At 41.9% G+C, this 17,546-nt stretch overlaps 2 protein-coding genes and 1 long non-coding RNA gene across 5 annotated transcripts; 2 read left to right on the top strand and 1 right to left on the bottom strand.

Annotated features, from left to right (window-relative positions):
- Window positions 1-90: 90 nt before the first annotated feature.
- On the top strand, window positions 91-10,507 carry LOC306827416 (uncharacterized protein). 3 transcript variants are annotated; one of them, XM_079349205.1, is made up of 10 exons: window positions 91-1,019; window positions 1,462-2,635; window positions 3,610-3,682; window positions 5,025-5,177; window positions 5,631-6,811; window positions 7,690-7,840; window positions 8,154-8,373; window positions 8,912-9,024; window positions 9,149-9,339; window positions 9,569-10,507. In XM_079349205.1, exons 2-10 carry the CDS (start codon window positions 1,471-1,473, stop codon window positions 9,760-9,762), a joined length of 3,441 nt encoding a protein of 1,146 aa, XP_079205331.1. In that variant the 5' UTR covers window positions 91-1,019; window positions 1,462-1,470; the 3' UTR covers window positions 9,763-10,507. The 3 variants fall into 3 exon arrangements, with proteins under 3 accessions (XP_079205331.1, XP_079205329.1, XP_079205330.1); XM_079349203.1 differs by having other exon boundaries at window positions 91-896; XM_079349204.1 differs by having other exon boundaries at window positions 91-896; window positions 7,693-7,840.
- Window positions 7,908-13,131, bottom strand: LOC306827426. The gene is made up of 6 exons (XR_013779632.1): window positions 12,337-13,131; window positions 10,935-11,078; window positions 9,551-9,758; window positions 9,206-9,369; window positions 8,152-8,364; window positions 7,908-8,036 (listed from the first exon to the last, which is right to left on the bottom strand). It is a non-coding gene; the product is annotated as an uncharacterized lncRNA (long non-coding RNA).
- Window positions 11,759-16,777, top strand: LOC306827425 (T-cell acute lymphocytic leukemia protein 1-like). The gene is given in 5 exon segments (XM_079349221.1): window positions 11,759-11,932; window positions 13,140-13,152; window positions 13,154-13,701; window positions 14,053-14,171; window positions 15,093-16,777. Coding segments are annotated over 5 exon segments (1,263 nt in total). The 5' UTR covers window positions 11,759-11,873; the 3' UTR covers window positions 15,617-16,777.
- Window positions 16,778-17,546: the final 769 nt, after the last annotated feature.

Below are 17,546 nucleotides of genomic sequence, written 5' to 3' on the forward strand. Positions count from 1 at the left end.
GCGCGCGCGCGTGTGTGTGGGGTGGTCTGTTCTAATGGCGCCCTCTGCTGGTATTACACATCATGCACAGCACAAAAAAAAATAATACTGAACACAACATCTGCCAACGTCTGTCCACATCTGGGGATTGTGAGAACTGGCAAGAAGAGCCTTGTCCCAGTTAGGCAGGCTGTGCGTAACGTGCACTTGTCGACTATGTGAGTGTGTGTGTGTGTGTGTGTACGTAATGAGTAATGTGTGAGTGTTTGTAGCCCATGAAAACAGGCGAGGTAGAAGAGAGGGAGAGGGGATCTTGGTTAAATTGAGATAGAGGGAGGGATTAGCTCTGTTGACAAATAGGAATAAGCCGACAGTTGAATTTACGATGCAAAAAGTGGCCTATATTTTTCATAACACATCGTGTCATCAGACCCATCGACATATGTCAAGAACTGCTCGATGTTATTGATTTCTAAGCCTATCAACCCATTTTAGATTTGGGGTTTTCTCTTTTTTTTATTGGGTTACGAGTCTGTTGTGCGAAGGGAGTCGATGTGTGTATACCGCTGTATGACTTACGCAACAGAGAGCTTCACTCGGGAACGGGATCGCGAGAGCAAGGACGAAACTAAAGCAGGCATTTTTGTATTCCATTTTTGTCTAATCCGCACTGATTTCTGAAGGGATTACCGGACCAATCATGATTGAGAGGCCGCTGGCTCGTCTGACACTGCCCGGACCGGGAGCTGTGTAGAGAGAGAGAGAGAGAGGACAGAGAGTGGAAGAACAGCATGAAGACACGAAGAGTCATTGAGAAAATGTTATTTCCTTTTTTCATCCAGAGGGAAAAGTTGCTCTGTCTTTTTTTTGCTCGTGTTGCTGACTGACCTGCAGATGCGCGCTGCAATATCATGCACGTAGGTTTCTGAATGAATTGTAACTCTTATTTGAGCAGCTGCAATGAAATATATTGAAACCTTCAAATTATGGACAACGCAGGATTTGTTATATGAAGAACAACGTCTGTACTAAATACTCAGGTAGCCCAACACACTTTTCATGTCGCTCTATGTATGTAACTTTATCTGTTTAACAATTTGTCTTGAAACCTGCCTTGCTCATAATTTTGATGCACATATGTTTAATTTACGTAATTAGTTTCATAAGGCATAAAACTAGGTATGTTTTGCAAACTGATTTGAGGCTGATTTGCGTTGGAACTTTTGTTTGCTAACAAACTGTTATGATATTGTTCATTGGAGCAGAGGTTCAGTTGCAGTGAGCAGTTGGTAACTCTCATTCTAAAGGATTATCCTGTGCACTGCAAAGTAATCTGTGGATAAGGCAACGTGACTGAACCCACATTACATATCTCCTCACCAGGCAGATCAGATAGAGAAAAAACAGATGTCGGAGAAGTGGTTTTACATGTAGCCTATGCTAAAATAAAAAAACAGAACCTGAATGCACTTTTCTTTACAGGAACAGCAGATGGAGGAGGAGAAGGATGATAACATTCAAGCATCCATTTCTCCTTTACCCACGGGACTTCCCATTAATTGGGGACTCATCACTGGACCCGTCCCTGAGCCGGTTTTTCCTGCACCCTCTTTAAGCACCCAACTTCCTCCTACTCCTCAGAATTCAGCTGTTCATGCACTACAGACCAAGGTGAAGTCGCTCACACAGAGAAGGACAAGAGGGAGAGATAGAGAGAGGTTAAACACAGATGTAGTGAGCAGTCCACTTGGGCAGATTTCATCCGAAGTTCTCCTCAGACCGAGGCCCAGGGGAAAGTGTCAGGTACCTTTGCCTACCTCCTCCTGGAGATCAGGGGCTGCAAAGATCTTGAGCAGCAGCGATGAAGAGGAGGAGGTAGAGGTGCAAGTCAGGTTGGAGATCCACAGCCCTCCACCTGAAGCAAAAGGAGAGCAATTCATTCAGGAGGGAGAGGAAACTGAAGAAGAGAGGTCAGAAAGAAATGACAGCCATGTCAGTTTCCGGCCTTATGGGCTTGGGGAGGGCACCAGTCTGGAAAGTCTTCTGTCTGATAACTCAAGCAGCAGTAAGGACGAGCCATCTCCTCCTCCACCTTCCCTCCCTACTCTCCCCTCTTCTCCTGCAACCAGCTCTGCTTCGGCAACATCTTCCACTCCTTCCTCCGTGTCAACCAGACGCTGGGCACCACCGAAAGGCTTCTGGAGAGTTGCACGTCCCGAAACGTTGCTTCTAAATGGTGTTGGCCCAAACAACATATCCTCCACTCTGCCTTTGAAAGACTATACTCAGACAGAAGCACAAACAGAGCCCCAGGAAAAATCTGAACCTGAAGATATCGGAACCAGGGGCGAAGTTGGAATTTTAGTGGATGACTGCGCTGTTTCTGCTGAGTTTAAACACTCAGACAGTGTGGAGTGTTTCCTGGACAGGTGTGAGCAGAAGGAAACGGAGGCCTTGGAATTGTGCAGCTCAGACAGTTGCGAGAGCATGTCTTCACGAAGTGGGTTGCTCTCTGCCGATGAGAAACTGAAGGTGAAGCAGAGGGCTTATGAAAGGTTAAGGGAAAGGAAACAAAACTGCATGGGGGAGAGAGAGCAGAGTGGAGGAGAAAGTGCAGACAACTATGAAGACACAACATACAGAGTGGAAGGTACAGGTAGGTTACAATAATAAAATATTTGATCGATAGCAGCTTAATTTTGTTGTGAGGTGATAATTGGATTGTGTTATGTGTTAGAATCAGAAAAATCTGAATCAGCTTTATTGGCCAAGTTTGTTTAACACAAAAGAAATTTAACTTCGATAGACAGTGCTCTCTTTGTTCAAAGGCATACAATTAAATATCAGCAATGAATTAAAAAATAATCATGTCATTAAAGACTAATATGTACAAGTCAAAAGAAGATAAGATAATATTGAAGTTACAAGAAACCAGCCGATTTCTTTGCTTGTTTTTTGCTGGTTTTATAAGCTTTCCGGTTTCTCCAACCAATCAAATATATTTATGCAAGCCCCATGCTGTTGTACATGTAACCTAGCTGATTCCCAGTGTTGAACAGATGTGCAGATAGAAACATGTGCATGTGGTTGTTGCTATTTTTAGAAATGAAAGCAGTAGGGGTAATGTCTCTCCTTTGTATCTCCGTCTGTGGGCTCATGGATGTCGATATGTATGGTGCCAAATTTTGTATATTCCGTACCATGCATGAGTAATACTGCACGATAAATCTTTCATGAATGTGTTTCTATTGCAGTCAGTACTCATATGGGTAAATAAACCACCTTCATCTCTGGGAATACTCCTTGTTCTGTCCCTTCTGTAATTGCATTAACGTTAGTTATACTGACAATAGGATGAGTCTGGGAAATTACACTGTCACATCTAACGGCATAGGTTTATTAAAATTCAACAAAAATGTAAATACTTTCATGTTCATTTTGTATTATTCTGTCTGATAACTCTTTTACCAGTAACTCTTTGCCCACTAGCTATTAGAGGACACTTCATACCGTTTAACCCCGATTTAATTCCGTTTTTAATAGCACAAGTTGAGGGATAGAAATATAGTTTTAAAACACGTAGAATCAGATCTGCTGATATATGGACTTTTGTTCTCTATATTTTGCCAGACTCAGGTGCCCATGGGGGTTCAGACAGCTCTGACTCAGCCATTCTTGATCAAGAACTTGAACCCTATTTGAGGTGAGTATTGCTGTGCTTCTATATGGTCCTGGCACGGATGGTGACATACAGCGTTCGTGCACTATTTATACCTTCATCTCATAAATGCCACTCCTACAGTTCCCTTTTTGGATATGTAAATTAGTGAGAGTGTCAGAGAGGCTGCAGGACTGAATGTAGAAATAGAAATGTACAGCTTGTAATGGGATACCAATTATGCTGTTATTATACCCTAAAAGAAAACTGAAACTTGAATTTATAGAATTATAGAACTTGAATTTAGTTCAACTATCTTGATTGGACAACACAACAACATCAGGCCATAATCGAATTTGTCATCTGTTATTTAAGTGAGTGTCTTCTTGAGGCTCGCTGCAAAAGTCAAGCCATTAAAATGTCAATTTTTACAGCAGAAAAAAGCATGTTTACAGCCTATACATAGTTATACATAGTTTGAGGCTTATACAGATCATTTATCTTTTGAAAAAAAAAAAAAAAGTATGTTGGGGTCAAAACCTGTATGATTTGATAATGTTAAGCCTCAGAGTAATGCATACATTTGCATAATTAAACGCATGGCTGAGATGACTGACAGGTGGACACTTGACTGTTCGTCAGGAAGCTTAAGGCCCACCTAAGCTCCACCTCTTTTTCTATTACTAGATTGAGTGAAAATTAGATGGACATAACATTTTCATTATGAGTACCACCGTGATTGGGCTTCAGAAACCAATGGGTGACATTATTGAGTCTACATCCATTTTTTATACAGTACAGGCAATGGTGATCCACCATTTTTATAAAACCTCTGCAATGGTGGCAATATTTTAGAAGTAGTTATTATTCTTTTGTCTATGGTGCATTATGGTCATTATTAGCTGAAGAATAGAAAGGCTTTATTTAAAGTGTCAAAACCGGCTGCTAATCAAACTGTTTGTCGGTGTTGGGATAAGATACTGACATGCAACTATAATCTATTTCAACACATTGTGTTCTCCTCCTTACACCCAGGAGAGAATGAATCAGGCTCAGGCCATTACAAGGATAATCCACATGGTTGTTGTTGCATGCTATCTTTATCACTGGGCCAGGGGATAAAGACAAGTACAATGCAGAGTAGCTTAACCACTGGACATAAGAATGGATGGATGACGTTTCTCTCTGCTGCTCGCTGCCATTGCCCCCCAGTCTTTCTATCTGATATTACATAAGACAGCTTAGGAGGACACAGCTGGATTTCACTCTATGTTAAGTCAAGCTGTGGGGAACATGATGTTGCTGGATATGTCACAACAAACAATGTGCATGCATTGCCTAAATGATTTATTTCTACACTGTGTTTCATGTTTCTCTTGATCCTCAGGTCACTTCTTGTAATCAGTGATGAGCTTCCCCTGAGTCCAAGACATGAGCAAGCCAAGCGCCTGCTGGAGAGAGCACGGCTAAAGGCTCGTTCCAATCATGTCAAAGGCAATTGCCCCTCCAGACGCTCCCATTCCGACCAGAGGTCTGCTGAGTAAGTTGGCTGCATCTACTTATGCAGGCTTTGACTTCTCTGTCATCGTCAAAGGTTAGATGCTTGAGGCTGCAAATGTCTTATTTTTTTGTTTGTGAAACTGGATCCGTCAAGCATGGGTATGAGTCATTGTTGAGATCCTATTTATATTCTTTCACTGCACTATCCATGTCTCTTACTTTAAGTGTCTAAGTCATTCTGTCTCATGTCTTTTTTTTATGACCTTGTTTATGTCAGCCTTTTTTGTAGAGCTAAAATTAAATGAATAAAAAGCTGTTAAAGATGTGGATTCATATTTGTATGGATACATTTATTTATTACACTTGAACTGATTTTTGCTTCTCTTTCATAAGATATAACTATGAAAACGTGTTTGAAACAAGTGTCTTTCTGTTGCAGACAATTGCTGCTTTAAAATGTTTGTAATATGCACTTGTTGTGTATACCCTGCAGAAAGAATACGCAAGATGAGCCACCCAGTCCAGTGGCACTACAGAAAGCTGTTCAAACCAAAGATGATGTCACACCTCAACCTGTATCTATTCCGCTTCTTATCCCCACCCAAAGAGATATTCCCCCTGGAGACAATGGTGTTCGATCCAGACGGTATGGTTGTTCACCAACACGAGTACGCTTTGAGGATGAATCTGAAAAGGAAGCAGAGTCTCGGTACTTGGATAGAGTAAGACAGCGAGGCAGGCCAGGGACACCTAAGTCCAAGAGTAAAGAAAGTAATACAGATTCTAACAGCAGTTCAGAGAAGAGCAGAGGCCGTAGAAGTGTCTCCATGCCTGCTGCACCAAAGCCAGAAGAAGATGGCTTCGATGTTGAACCCACAACAGTTATTAAAGAGATAATAGTGCTAGTGAAGAAATGTGAGACGTGTGGCTCTGTAGTGAGGGAACCTCAGCCGGTCTCATCAACATCCGATCCACAAAAGCTGGAACCGCAGCTTCCAGGCAACCCTGAGGATCAACGAGGAGGAAAAGTTGCTCCTAACTGGGTGCCTCCAAGCAAGCCAGAGGTGATTACTCGTCCCAAAGCGTCTCTAACTGTCACTTTTGCTGGGGCTTATGTGCTTGGAGAAAGTAAAGAGAGAAGCACAGGCTGGAAATCCTCAGGGTTTGGGAAACTTAGGAGAAGGAGCAGAAAAGGAGAAAGTCGGATAGAGTCTGGCAACGGCCCGTATGGTCCGTCTTGGGCACAGCGGCGTAATTCAAATCCAAGGAGCAGGGTCAACTTGGGAAGAGCTGTCTCCTTCGCCCCAGGTAGCCCCATAGCTCTAGAGCCCCATTTGCTGGAAGCCTCCGGTGGGTTACGGGAATCCCCTGCCCCATCACTGCCTATAAAATCTGCCTTGAAGTCAAGTTCCAGAAATCGATCTGCTGCAGGGCAGTCCACAGTTCAGTTCCAAATTACCTCAGATCAGGGAAGTGAGGGAGAATCCCAGCATTCAGGGCACCTGGACTCACCAGATACAGGGCGAGAGTCTCTGGTAGCTTTAACCCAAGTGACTCCTATAACCAGCACCCCGGTACCCTGTTTAAGACCCTCCACCTTAAGGTACTCCCCAGCCCGTATCGCCACTGATCTGCCGTCATCTGAAGTCTGGGATGCAACCCCGGACGGAACAGGTGAGTGGTGACATAGATCATTTGTCCTCATATAAACCGTATTAAGCGCAGACGTTGTCTCAGTGATGTCACCCATTGGTTTCTGAAGTATAGTTCTGAGGGCAATAATTGCGTTTGACATATTGGGAATGTTGACTCCACCTAATTCTGGGCAACCTAGTAACAGACTAGGAACTGAGGTAGGCCCTCAGTCTCCTGGTAAATAGCTACATTGCACCCGCCATGCCTCTAATTATATATACCGTAGCTCTGAGCCTAAATATCATCCCTCGCCTTCTGTGTGCTTAATAAGAAATTAGCTATTTAGAATAAATTAGTTTTTTAAACCAGGCTGGTTCACGTGTTAATTTCTGCTGTCAAAATGGCATTCAGCATCACTGTGAATGACAAAGGACCCCCGCCCCCCTTTTACTCATGCATGCCCTGCTCAGACTCTGCGCTGGACTAAACCAAACACATTTTCGATCGTGTATCTAGCGCAGACAAAATTTCGCTGCGCTTGTCTATAACCAGATCATTGTTCTGAGTTCATAAAACAAGCAATAGAGCAATACTTTTCTTTAGTTTAGATAGATTTCTTGACAAGCAGGGTCAGAGAAAGTACTCTTTCTTACAATAATGTAAAAAATGTAAATTCAATTCATTTAAATATTAGCCTATAAAGTAAAAAAAATGCTTGGGTACTTTGTATTTATTATCTCAAAGACAACAAAGTCTAGGTGACATGATCTTAATCATTATTTTGCTATACAACAGAACAAACACGATGGAGCAGATCGGAGCAAAATCAAATATCACAAAGTTGAATCTTGTTTGTGCGATAGAATAAAGCAGAACTTCAGAAGAATTCTGTGACATCAGCTGAGTGCATCTTCCAGCAGGTCTTGGAGACTCTGCTTCTGGTTCTGAGTGTCGTCCTGCTCTTCGGGGCCTGGCTCTGTCTAGGACTGAGGGCCTCAGGGCCGAGCTGTTGAGAGCAGAACACCTGAAGGCTGAGGCAGTGTGGGAAGAGAACTGTGACGGGAGCAGGTACAGTAAGACCAGACAAAACAGTCGCTCAAGACACTACTTGAGTGTGATGGACCAGTAGCAATTAGAAAATTAAAACCTGGTGAACTACAGTCCACAGGATTTTGTTGCATTGGGTAGTTCGAAAGCAGAACAATCCTGCCCTCTTCTGGTAATGAAAAGCTTTGCTTGTGAAGGTTGTATACAGCGTCATGATCTGCAAAAGAATGAAAATTATTGTTTGCTTACTGATAGAGATGTTGAAGTAGTAAATCTGTCCATTATGTGAGTCTATATTGCAATGTAATAAGAAGATAATGTCTCCACATTACAGAAAGATGGATGGACGGCCAAAGCTTTTCTTGCGTCGCTTCTTTTCCTCCATTGGTCTGAATAGTGTTGGCAGGCTGGTGAAAGGAGGTCGCTCCAGCAGCATGGAACAGCTCAGTATACCTGCTCCACCTCGGGCCAGTTCTACTTCACCAAGCCCCACTCGTAGACCACCTCCTCCCAGCCGCATTCAGAGGACACCCTCATTGCAAACCCTGCACCCAGTAAGAAACATTTTTCATGCCATGCTACGTTCAAGGACTGCTATGCCGGCCTGCCATTGTCTTCTGTTTACTTTGATGTGAACATCAACAACAAACATCAAATAGATGCGATTTTTTTTACCTTAAAAAGTAGGCCCTAGGGAGGAAAAAACCTTATTTACATGTCTTTAAACTTCATATTATGCTTTGAAGTACATTTTACTGCTTATTTGCCACAGTGGACCAAACTGAAGCTTTGAAGTATTACAAATTGTGCCTGACTCTAGAAGCGCAGAAAATTCATTCCAAGTTGTTTCCTTCCACTTTCTGTCCTGGTTGTCCTCTTGGCAGCTGGTAAAGTTCACTAAGCAAATGTAAACAACTTTCAGTTCCAGCCAATTGCAATCTCTATTAGAATATTGTGGGTATGTGTGTGGTACCAAACACACAGTTAGTGTTAGGGGGAAAAAAAACTTTCCAGTTCCAAAAGCTGCTGTGGGGAATTTTGCCAATATTGAAAAACAAGAATTTTGTAACAGTGCCATTTATTTGCCACTAGGTGCTGCCACTGGCCCAACTGCGCAAAGCCTCATCTGTGCAGAGTTTGGAAAGAAGGACAGAACGCTCAACAATACTGGGAGAGGTGCAGATACCGTATGGCCTGGCACCCAGGTTGGCAAAGAAAATTGAAGTTTATAGAAACACAAAGAGAACAAAAGAAATTTGGTATATATGCATAAAATATGTTGACTACTCCTGGCTACTATTAATTAAAGCTGAGTTTGTGCTTTTACAGCCCTGACAGCCCTCAGATCGAGCTTCATAGGGCCCTGAGTGTTGAAGATGTACTTACCTCCAGAATGGTGCGTCCAGTGGGCCGGGTCACCCAGGCTTTTCCTGATGGGACTCTCCTCCTAGAGCTTGTCAGACCCCCAAATGGCCCTTTTGGTTTTGTCATCTCAAGAGGCAAAGGTAGACCAGACACAGGTAACTCTTTAAATCAACGTTTACCTTGTACTGTTTGATTGAAATGTTGAGAATAATATAACAGTTGTTTATTTTAGGTGATATCCTGAAGACATTCTTCATTTAAATGTAAAATCATTAAGATAAAAGACATTAAGAGTAAAGAAGACAGACGGGACAGAATCAAAATGTGACTATTTCCTTTCATGTTTATGTCCCCCTTGTTGCTTACTTATTGTTTTCTACTCAGGGGTGTATGTAGAGAAAGTGGGAGACGGTAGTGGTGAGGGTCCCTACATCGGTCTCCTCGGCATTGGTGATGAGATTCTTCAGGTGAACGGAGAGGTGGTGGCCAGCCTCAGTCTGGACCAGGTGACACGGCTCATGACCCGGGAGAGCACTGCCTCTCTTCGGATCATGCCAGCTCGACGCATTCAGCGCTGAGTGGAGAGAAAGACAAGGACAGAACCATGGATATAAACTCACTACTGCAAACCTACAACCTGTGGTAGATGTCAGATAGCCAGTTTGTGTTTTTGCAGTTTTACACATGAAAATCAAAGCATATAGGATCTCAGGTTTACAGTTTATTTTCCTATGAGTGCAAACCCATGTTAATTGATTATATAGATGAACAAACAGCTAAGGATAGTTATAAACCAGATGTTACGATAGCTATTATTGAAGACAGGGAAAAGGATTCCAATCCAGCATGACTTGTTTTTATGCACATTTTTATTAATGTCCCATTTTAATTAATAGCCTATAGTTTCATGAAATGTAGCTGAATTTTTACCTCATCTTTAATGTATTATTTCGAAACTCTTCCTTTCAAAGAGATGACTGCAATAATGTTGACTTAAGTCATTTATTTTTAAAAAAGTGTCTAAGTGTAACAGTGTGAAAACTTAAATAATTAGTAAGGTGATCTTCATTTATTTGGTCTATTTAATTTTCCTACTGTCTTTTTTATTCAAATTGATTAATTATGATGATTTACATGTGTGAGCATGTGCTGTAATTGTTATTCAGGGATTAGAGGCCCACAGACTAAAGAGCTGTCAGCACAAGCTTTAACACTAAACAAAAGGTATCCTGCTGTATCACAGATCGAGATATTTGATTTCTATCACCATATGAAACGGATGCGTGTTTGCCTCTATAAATAAAAATAGTATATTTTGTCAAACTGTGATTGTGTAATGTATCACATCCTTGTATACTTTTGGGGGTTAGGGGTTAGTTTGTTTTTAAAAGTGAAGTTACAATTTCCAAATGGCTCTTACAAGTTATAGGCTCATTTATTTTAATATGTGTGAGCTTTAATTTAAACCAAAATTCTGGAATGATGTCCTAAGATGAAAAAAAAAAAGTGGAAAGAGATTATTTGAGACTGTGTGAGGAACAGGATGGAGGATATTGGTCGTGACTGCTGCCTCAACAGGTTTAAAAGTCGTGACTGCTTTCTATCTATCTATCTATCTATCTATCTATCGATCTATCGATCTATCGATCTATCTGTCCTGTTATGGTAGTATTTAAAATGACAAATTGTATTTGTCAAAAAGAAAACAGCTGTGGGAGAAAAAAAATCCGTTATTAGGATGTAGGTCTACCTGTTACAATGTCAACTGTCCTGCACCCGTGTTGATAGCGCGCGGCTCTTTTATCTGATGGGTCCAGGAGCTGACGCTCTTTTATCTCCTACAGCCATGATGCTTCCCCACGGGCCCCGGGGAACCGCCAACCATGGAAGGCCCCTAACACCAGCAATTACACGCAACAGCACATTTATCCATTCATCTATTTATGAATCAATCGATCGAAAAAGAATTGAATTTCTTTCTATTAAGGCATCGTTATCATAATTACACCCTCGTCAGCTCACCAGTGTATTGTATCAGTAGCATGTGCAGCCTCAGGGCGCAGAAATGGAAAATTGATACAGCTTTCTTTTTTGGGGATAATATGAAAAATAAAAAAAATGGCTAAAAGACACACGAACCTCTGCTATCATCACTTAGCGCTATCTTTTTGTAGGATAAATGGGTTTAGCAAAAAGCCTTTTGTTTGAATTATAAATAGGTCAGAAGCTTAACCTGCGCTTTTGTTTCTTTAATAAAAAAAATTAAAACACCTCAACTAAAGCTCAAGCTACAATACTACACTACCTTGCGTTGTTACAGGCCGTTACGCTGTGCCTGCTTGCTTTTTTTTTTAATGCTTTGCCCTCCACAAGCCTATATAGCCCACGACAGCCAAATAATAATGAATCATTTCATAAATAATGGGTTTAGGGGCTTATCGGGAATGAAGAGGCCGCTGCCGTGCGCTTATCTCTCTCGGCCACATTGCGGCCTGTGTTCCGCTCCCCATACTGAGGGAGCGCGCTGGATGTGGCGAGGAATAACTCAGCTACACACACACACACACACACACACACACACACACACACACATATACACACACACACACACACACACGGACGCGCGCACACATATACACACACTGCTCCACAACTGGCAGAGGAAAAAAAAGAAAAACCTCAGACATGGATGACCCACTCACAAAATGGCTCCACTTACACAGTAACATCAACAACACGGCTGGAACGGTGAGTAAAAAAAGAAAATACGTATCTTTATTTAAACCGCCATTTTTATTGTTTCTAAAGGCTCTAATTGGATTGCTCTCGTCTGGATTTTCTTGGTGTTAAATACTTAGCCTATATTTTCTGCTATTGTCCGATCGAATGGTTGAGGCTGAACGGGATGTCACAACGGATGCAAGGCCTATCACAGAGAATTCCCAGAAATAAAAGTGCGCTTTCTTATTAGCGCTCCGTTATTGTCGACTGATATTCTGATGTCGTTGAATCGAATAAACGCAACACAAAATTATCCCTGACTTGCGTCAATTGTAGGCCTATTTATTAGGCTAAAACAAGCTTTTGATGATCTACACCATTAAAACGGCAACTCTACGGCCTGAATATCGATCAAACTCAAATTAAACAACCTTGTTTGATATCTGTAGATGGAAATGATCAGGTCCAACTGTTTGTCTTCTTCTCCTTATTCCAAGATTTTTGCTGAAGGCAGGATTTTATGTCGACGAAGAATAAAAGCTGTGGCATCCATAAATGTTCAATGAGACGATCATTTTAGCACTAAATAGAAAGCAGCCGAAAGACTCTTCTAATATAGTTCAGAGTGAGCCCAAACGTTGGTTTACGCAGAAATGTAGAAAAACGATACTTAACGGTGCTGAAGGCCAAGCGACCGTTAGATAAGAGATTCATAGAGAAAAAAACATTCATGGAGGCAGAAGATAAAGCTCTGTGTAAATGACAAGTCACAGTTTAAATACCTATTGGCTAAACATTTTAGGCCAGGGAAAATGTTGATTGAGGCAAGTCCAATTGGAAATAGTCTATAAAAGTCACTAGAAACTGTAATGTTAAAACAATCTATCGGTATAAGCTCGCATAAAAGAATCCTCGATAATTATTCGTTTTTAATTTAGTTGTCATCTTTGCAAAGAATAGTCTACATTCGAGATTTTTCTTTATTTGAAATGATTATATGCTGCTATACAAGCAGCAAGCGACGAGCTTATTTAATTGCGTTAGGTATAAAAAGATTAAGCAAGACTATATAAGGATATAGCCTATAACTATTTCAATTGTCGTTATTATTAAAGATAAAGATTATATTAGTTGACAATAACAGTGTCATATTTTTATTTTCTATTGCATGTGCAAATCTTATAACATCTTGTATTACGCGCTGAACAATGAAGTCGAGTTTAATCTTTTTTAGGACGAGCGCCTGGTGACGGTGTAAAAATGATGGAAAAACGGCAGCTAGAGCTTCATCCTGGCAGTCCTGATGCAGAGTCCGGACCTGGAAAGTGCGAGGACTCCTCCATCATCATCTCCAGACAGAACGGATACAAGGAGTACGAGGAGCCGAGGAGGGTGGAGGAGAAGGAGGAGGAGGAGGAGAAGAAGAAGGAGAGGGGAGGGCGCTTGAAAGGGGCTGAGGAGACGGATGACGTTCCGCTGCAGAACTCGAGCAACGGGACCAGCATCAGCATCATCATCAACGGCGTTGCCAAGGAAACTGCCTCTCACAACGCCCTTGACCTGAAAAGGGAAGTGCCGGTGATCGAGCTCTCCAGGAGGGATGCTATAAAAGCGCTCGAGCATAGGACTGAGAGCCATTTGGTGCCGATCACAGAACTTCGCAGACCTCCACCGCTGCCGCTGCCGCCGCCGCAACGAGACGACGCTCGAATGGTCCAACTGAGCCCTAACGCGTTTCCTGTCCCGGCCCGGGCCATGCTCTACAACCTGGCGCAGCCTCTCGCCGCCATCAACAGGTAAAGGTCCAGATCTAAGAAGAAGAATAATCATATAGCCTCGTTTCATTTCTGAACGTGTATACGATCCTTTTGTTAAGCATTGAAAGTTTGAAGGCAGGTAGATGACTTGCAGGATTTTGCTGCTGTGCCTTAATAATGCTTTTGAAATATAACCTGCATAAATTTCACATTTTGAACACATCTGTGCTTTTATTACAGCTGATATAAGTCGAGCAATATGTAATCAATGTGAGTGTGTTCCTATGTGTTTGTTGAGAGTTAATAGTTTTACACAATAAAGGGAATTATAAAATGATAAATTCTATTTTTTTTTATACCAACTTTTTGTCTCCTTTCTGTTGTTCATAGTCTTGGAGGGGAGTCGGAGCAGTACAGCATGTACCCCAGCAACAGGGTAAAGCGCCGCCCGGCGCCTTATGAGGTTGAACTCGACGAGGGTAGGCGCATTTTAGATCTTTATAAGTATGGTAAGACGCACTTCTGCTGTGTCCTCCTTCTGCCAATAAAAAGTCCCTTAAACGCCCCCTTCTCATCCCCATTGTCATCCATCCACTGACAGGGATCTATATGATGTACCTAATCTGAGGATTGCAAAAGATGCTTTCAAAAAGGGAAATTCAGTGTATACCCTAGAGGAATTAATACTTGCAAATTCACAGCATAAATGAGAGCTGCTAATCAGAATGTGAAATACATGTACCTGCACACCATTAAAGTAAAGCTGAATGTAGGAGGATTTGAGGTTTATTTCATTTGAAACATGCTTTCCGCTGCTGCCCACTCACTGCCACATCCAGGGGTGGAGGATGGGGGTGCTGCTGCTGCCTTCATGCCAAGGTTTTACTGCAGAGTGGGCTGAAGGATTAAGATAGACTGGGTGTGTTCCAAGGGCGACAATAGCCTGGAAGACACCATTGTCAAAGGTGGTAGGATGTGAGTACCTGCACTGGGGAATTTTATCACACCTAAATAAATGGAAAAGTGCACTAAATGTAATACACAGTATGTTCCCCATCTCACAACATTTTCTGGGGCTTGGTAGAAAACCATACATTTATGTATATTGCATTGGCAAATGGCAAGTCGTATAACTTTTGCAAGCCTCTTTGCTACATCATGTAAAAATGCCATGAATTAAGGAGGACAATTTTGTTATTGAATCTTAAGGATTTTAAAGTTTTTGTTACATCTTTATGCGTTTTTTTTTTATCTCAAAGCGCCTGTGCATCAATTCTTCTGCTGCTACTTCATCCATTGTAAATGCTGCACTTGTGTTTCTTTGACGTTTTAAAGATCACTGTTTCAAGTTTGTTATTTGTCTTACTGTCACCTGTCAAGCGCTCCTGACCTTAAACTCTCCCGTTGTCTTGCTGTTTTTTCTCTGCTAGCTGGCCAGCCAAAGATCGTCCGCCGCATCTTCACTAACAGTCGTGAACGTTGGAGGCAGCAGAACGTAAATGGGGCATTCGCCGAGCTTCGTAAACTCATCCCCACACATCCCCCGGACAAGAAGCTGAGTAAGAATGAGATCCTTCGGCTTGCAATGAAGTACATCAGCTTCCTCTCCAACCTGCTGGAGGACCAGGACGGAGGAAGGAACGTTGACAGCACAACAGACGGGGAAACAGGCTTGCTGATAGGGGCCCATGAGGGTGGCCCTCAAGGAGGACCACATCAGGACACCTCGGTGGGCCTGGCAAGGGACGATCTTCTGGAGACAATGTCACCGAGCTCGAGCTGCGGAAGCTTACCTGATGGTGATGCCGAGGGCAGTCCTGAGAGCTTTATGGAGGACCAGGACTCACCTCCTGCTCCGAGGACTCTAACGGCTTCTCGAGGGCCCCCACTGCATTTGGCAAGTCGGGATCTGAGGCGCAACGGGCGTCAGACAGATGGCTCTAGTCGCCGATGATGCTGAAGCCAAAAAATTCCACAAACACAAAACCTGAGAATGAAAGAGGACAATTAGTTGGACTAACAAAAGAGGAGGATATGCTCAGGAACTGTTAGCTTTGAGGGTTCAGTGTAGGGAAATGAATCAATCTCCACATACAGAGAGAAAAGTGAGTAGGGTTTGAAATGGATCATGTGGAAATCTCTTGTCCCCAAACTACACCCGCGGCTTGGTTCGATTAATTGCTGTTTGATCAGACAAAAGACTTGTAAATTCTGCATGTCTCATGTCTTTGACTGACCTGCAGATTAAAAGTGTACTTGCTTTTCAAATTCCGAAGTGGATATTCTGAAAAAGTACAAACACTAAAAAAGAAAACAGAATATGCGAACAAAACAGGTTCAAATTAAACCAAAAATCACTCACAAGACATTTGATTGAGAGAAAAATGTCCAACGCTAAACTAATGATAATATTGATTAAATTGTGGTGCAGCCAAAACAGATCCAACTTGCTGCCAAGTGCTTCAAGTCAATGAAAATCCGCCTTTTGGAATAATGCCACAAAATTAAGTTTGCCTCAGTTTGAGGCCGTAAACGAACCGACTTGACTCTATACCCATGCAGCGCGTATGTATTGTAAATAGCATCATATTTCCACTGCACAATGTAACAACAGTGACTGGAGTTCAAGTCATGTGGTTTAAGATGTACTTTTGTGTGTTTGTCACTGGGTTTACGAGCATAATGGTCTTTTTGGAGAGACACGACAATGAGTAGACTTTCAGAACTCAACGTAATACATCAAATGTGGTACCATTTACTTCTGTTACAACTTGGTGGTGATAATCACACCAACTACGGCGACAGACGGATAAACAGTTTCACTGCTGGGTCAAAAAATATCTGTTTGAAAAAGATGTGGAGGTACAAGCAACGCAGTGTTTCTTAAAAAGTGTACAAATTATGAGTCATATGATATCATGACAGACTCATGCAGTCCTTTTGATATGAATGTTTCAGTGTTTTTTTTAAACTGTAATGCAGTTGTAGTTTAGTAAGGTACACAAATAAATCCCTTCATTGCCGCATTTTAGACACACACACACACACACACACACACACACACACACACACACACACACACACACACACACGCACTCCTACACACACGCTCACACACAGTGTTAATACCATAATAACACCAGCAATTTTTCACAAAAGTATTGCTCACTGTTGTTGGTAATTCTGCTTTTTCAGCAGGATCTTGTAGCCTATATTGGTACCTTTGTTAACTATGGTATTTTATGAATTGCAGTAAAGGGACATGTGCGTTTGGTAATGACATATTTGCTGTATGATAGCTGTATCTATAAATATATCCAATGTTAAAGCGATGAATTTTATACAAAACCCCTGAATAAAACACAGACAGAGAAGCCTGGTATGTGATTTTACTCAAGCATGTTTCACTTAATTCAGACGCAGTCGAATTAAAGATTGAAGATTTCCTACATTTTTGCCACGTTATATAAGATTTATCTAACTTGATCTTAATAAGCGGTTTCTGTAAATGACCTTATTGATAAATTCCTGAAGGTAGAAAACAACACACAATGCAACTGTTTTCCTCATTTTCTGTACGTGGAGCGAGTAATTGCACACCTCCTCATGAAATTCCCCCAATGAACGCTTGAATCCTCACTTCCCCTCAACAAGGGACAACTTCCTGCAGAGGTTAACGTGTCTCGGTGACCTGCAGGATATCCTGCTATTGTGAAAGTGGTTTGGACAGCCTCTGCTGCAGTCGTTTGCAGGCTAATGTGTCTGTACACTGCCGTATAGCCTGCAAGTTATTCACTTACGCAATAGGAAAGTTATGTTCAACAGCCTGTGGTTATTTCTGAGAAATTACCAGAGTTGAATTTCACTATTTTTATGTCTGCTTA

This window comes from Symphodus melops (assembly GCF_947650265.1).
Source record: "Symphodus melops genome assembly, chromosome: 7".
Lineage (NCBI taxonomy): Eukaryota > Metazoa > Chordata > Actinopteri > Labriformes > Labridae > Symphodus > Symphodus melops.

Bases quoted from the DNA above. Each gene is read 5' to 3' on its own strand.
- LOC306827416 (XM_079349203.1), top strand. The intron at 8,374-8,911 runs GTAAGAAACATT...ATTTGCCACTAG, and splicing joins CATTGCAAACCCTGCACCCA to GTGCTGCCACTGGCCCAACT. The intron at 9,340-9,568 runs GTAACTCTTTAA...TTTTCTACTCAG, and splicing joins CAAAGGTAGACCAGACACAG to GGGTGTATGTAGAGAAAGTG.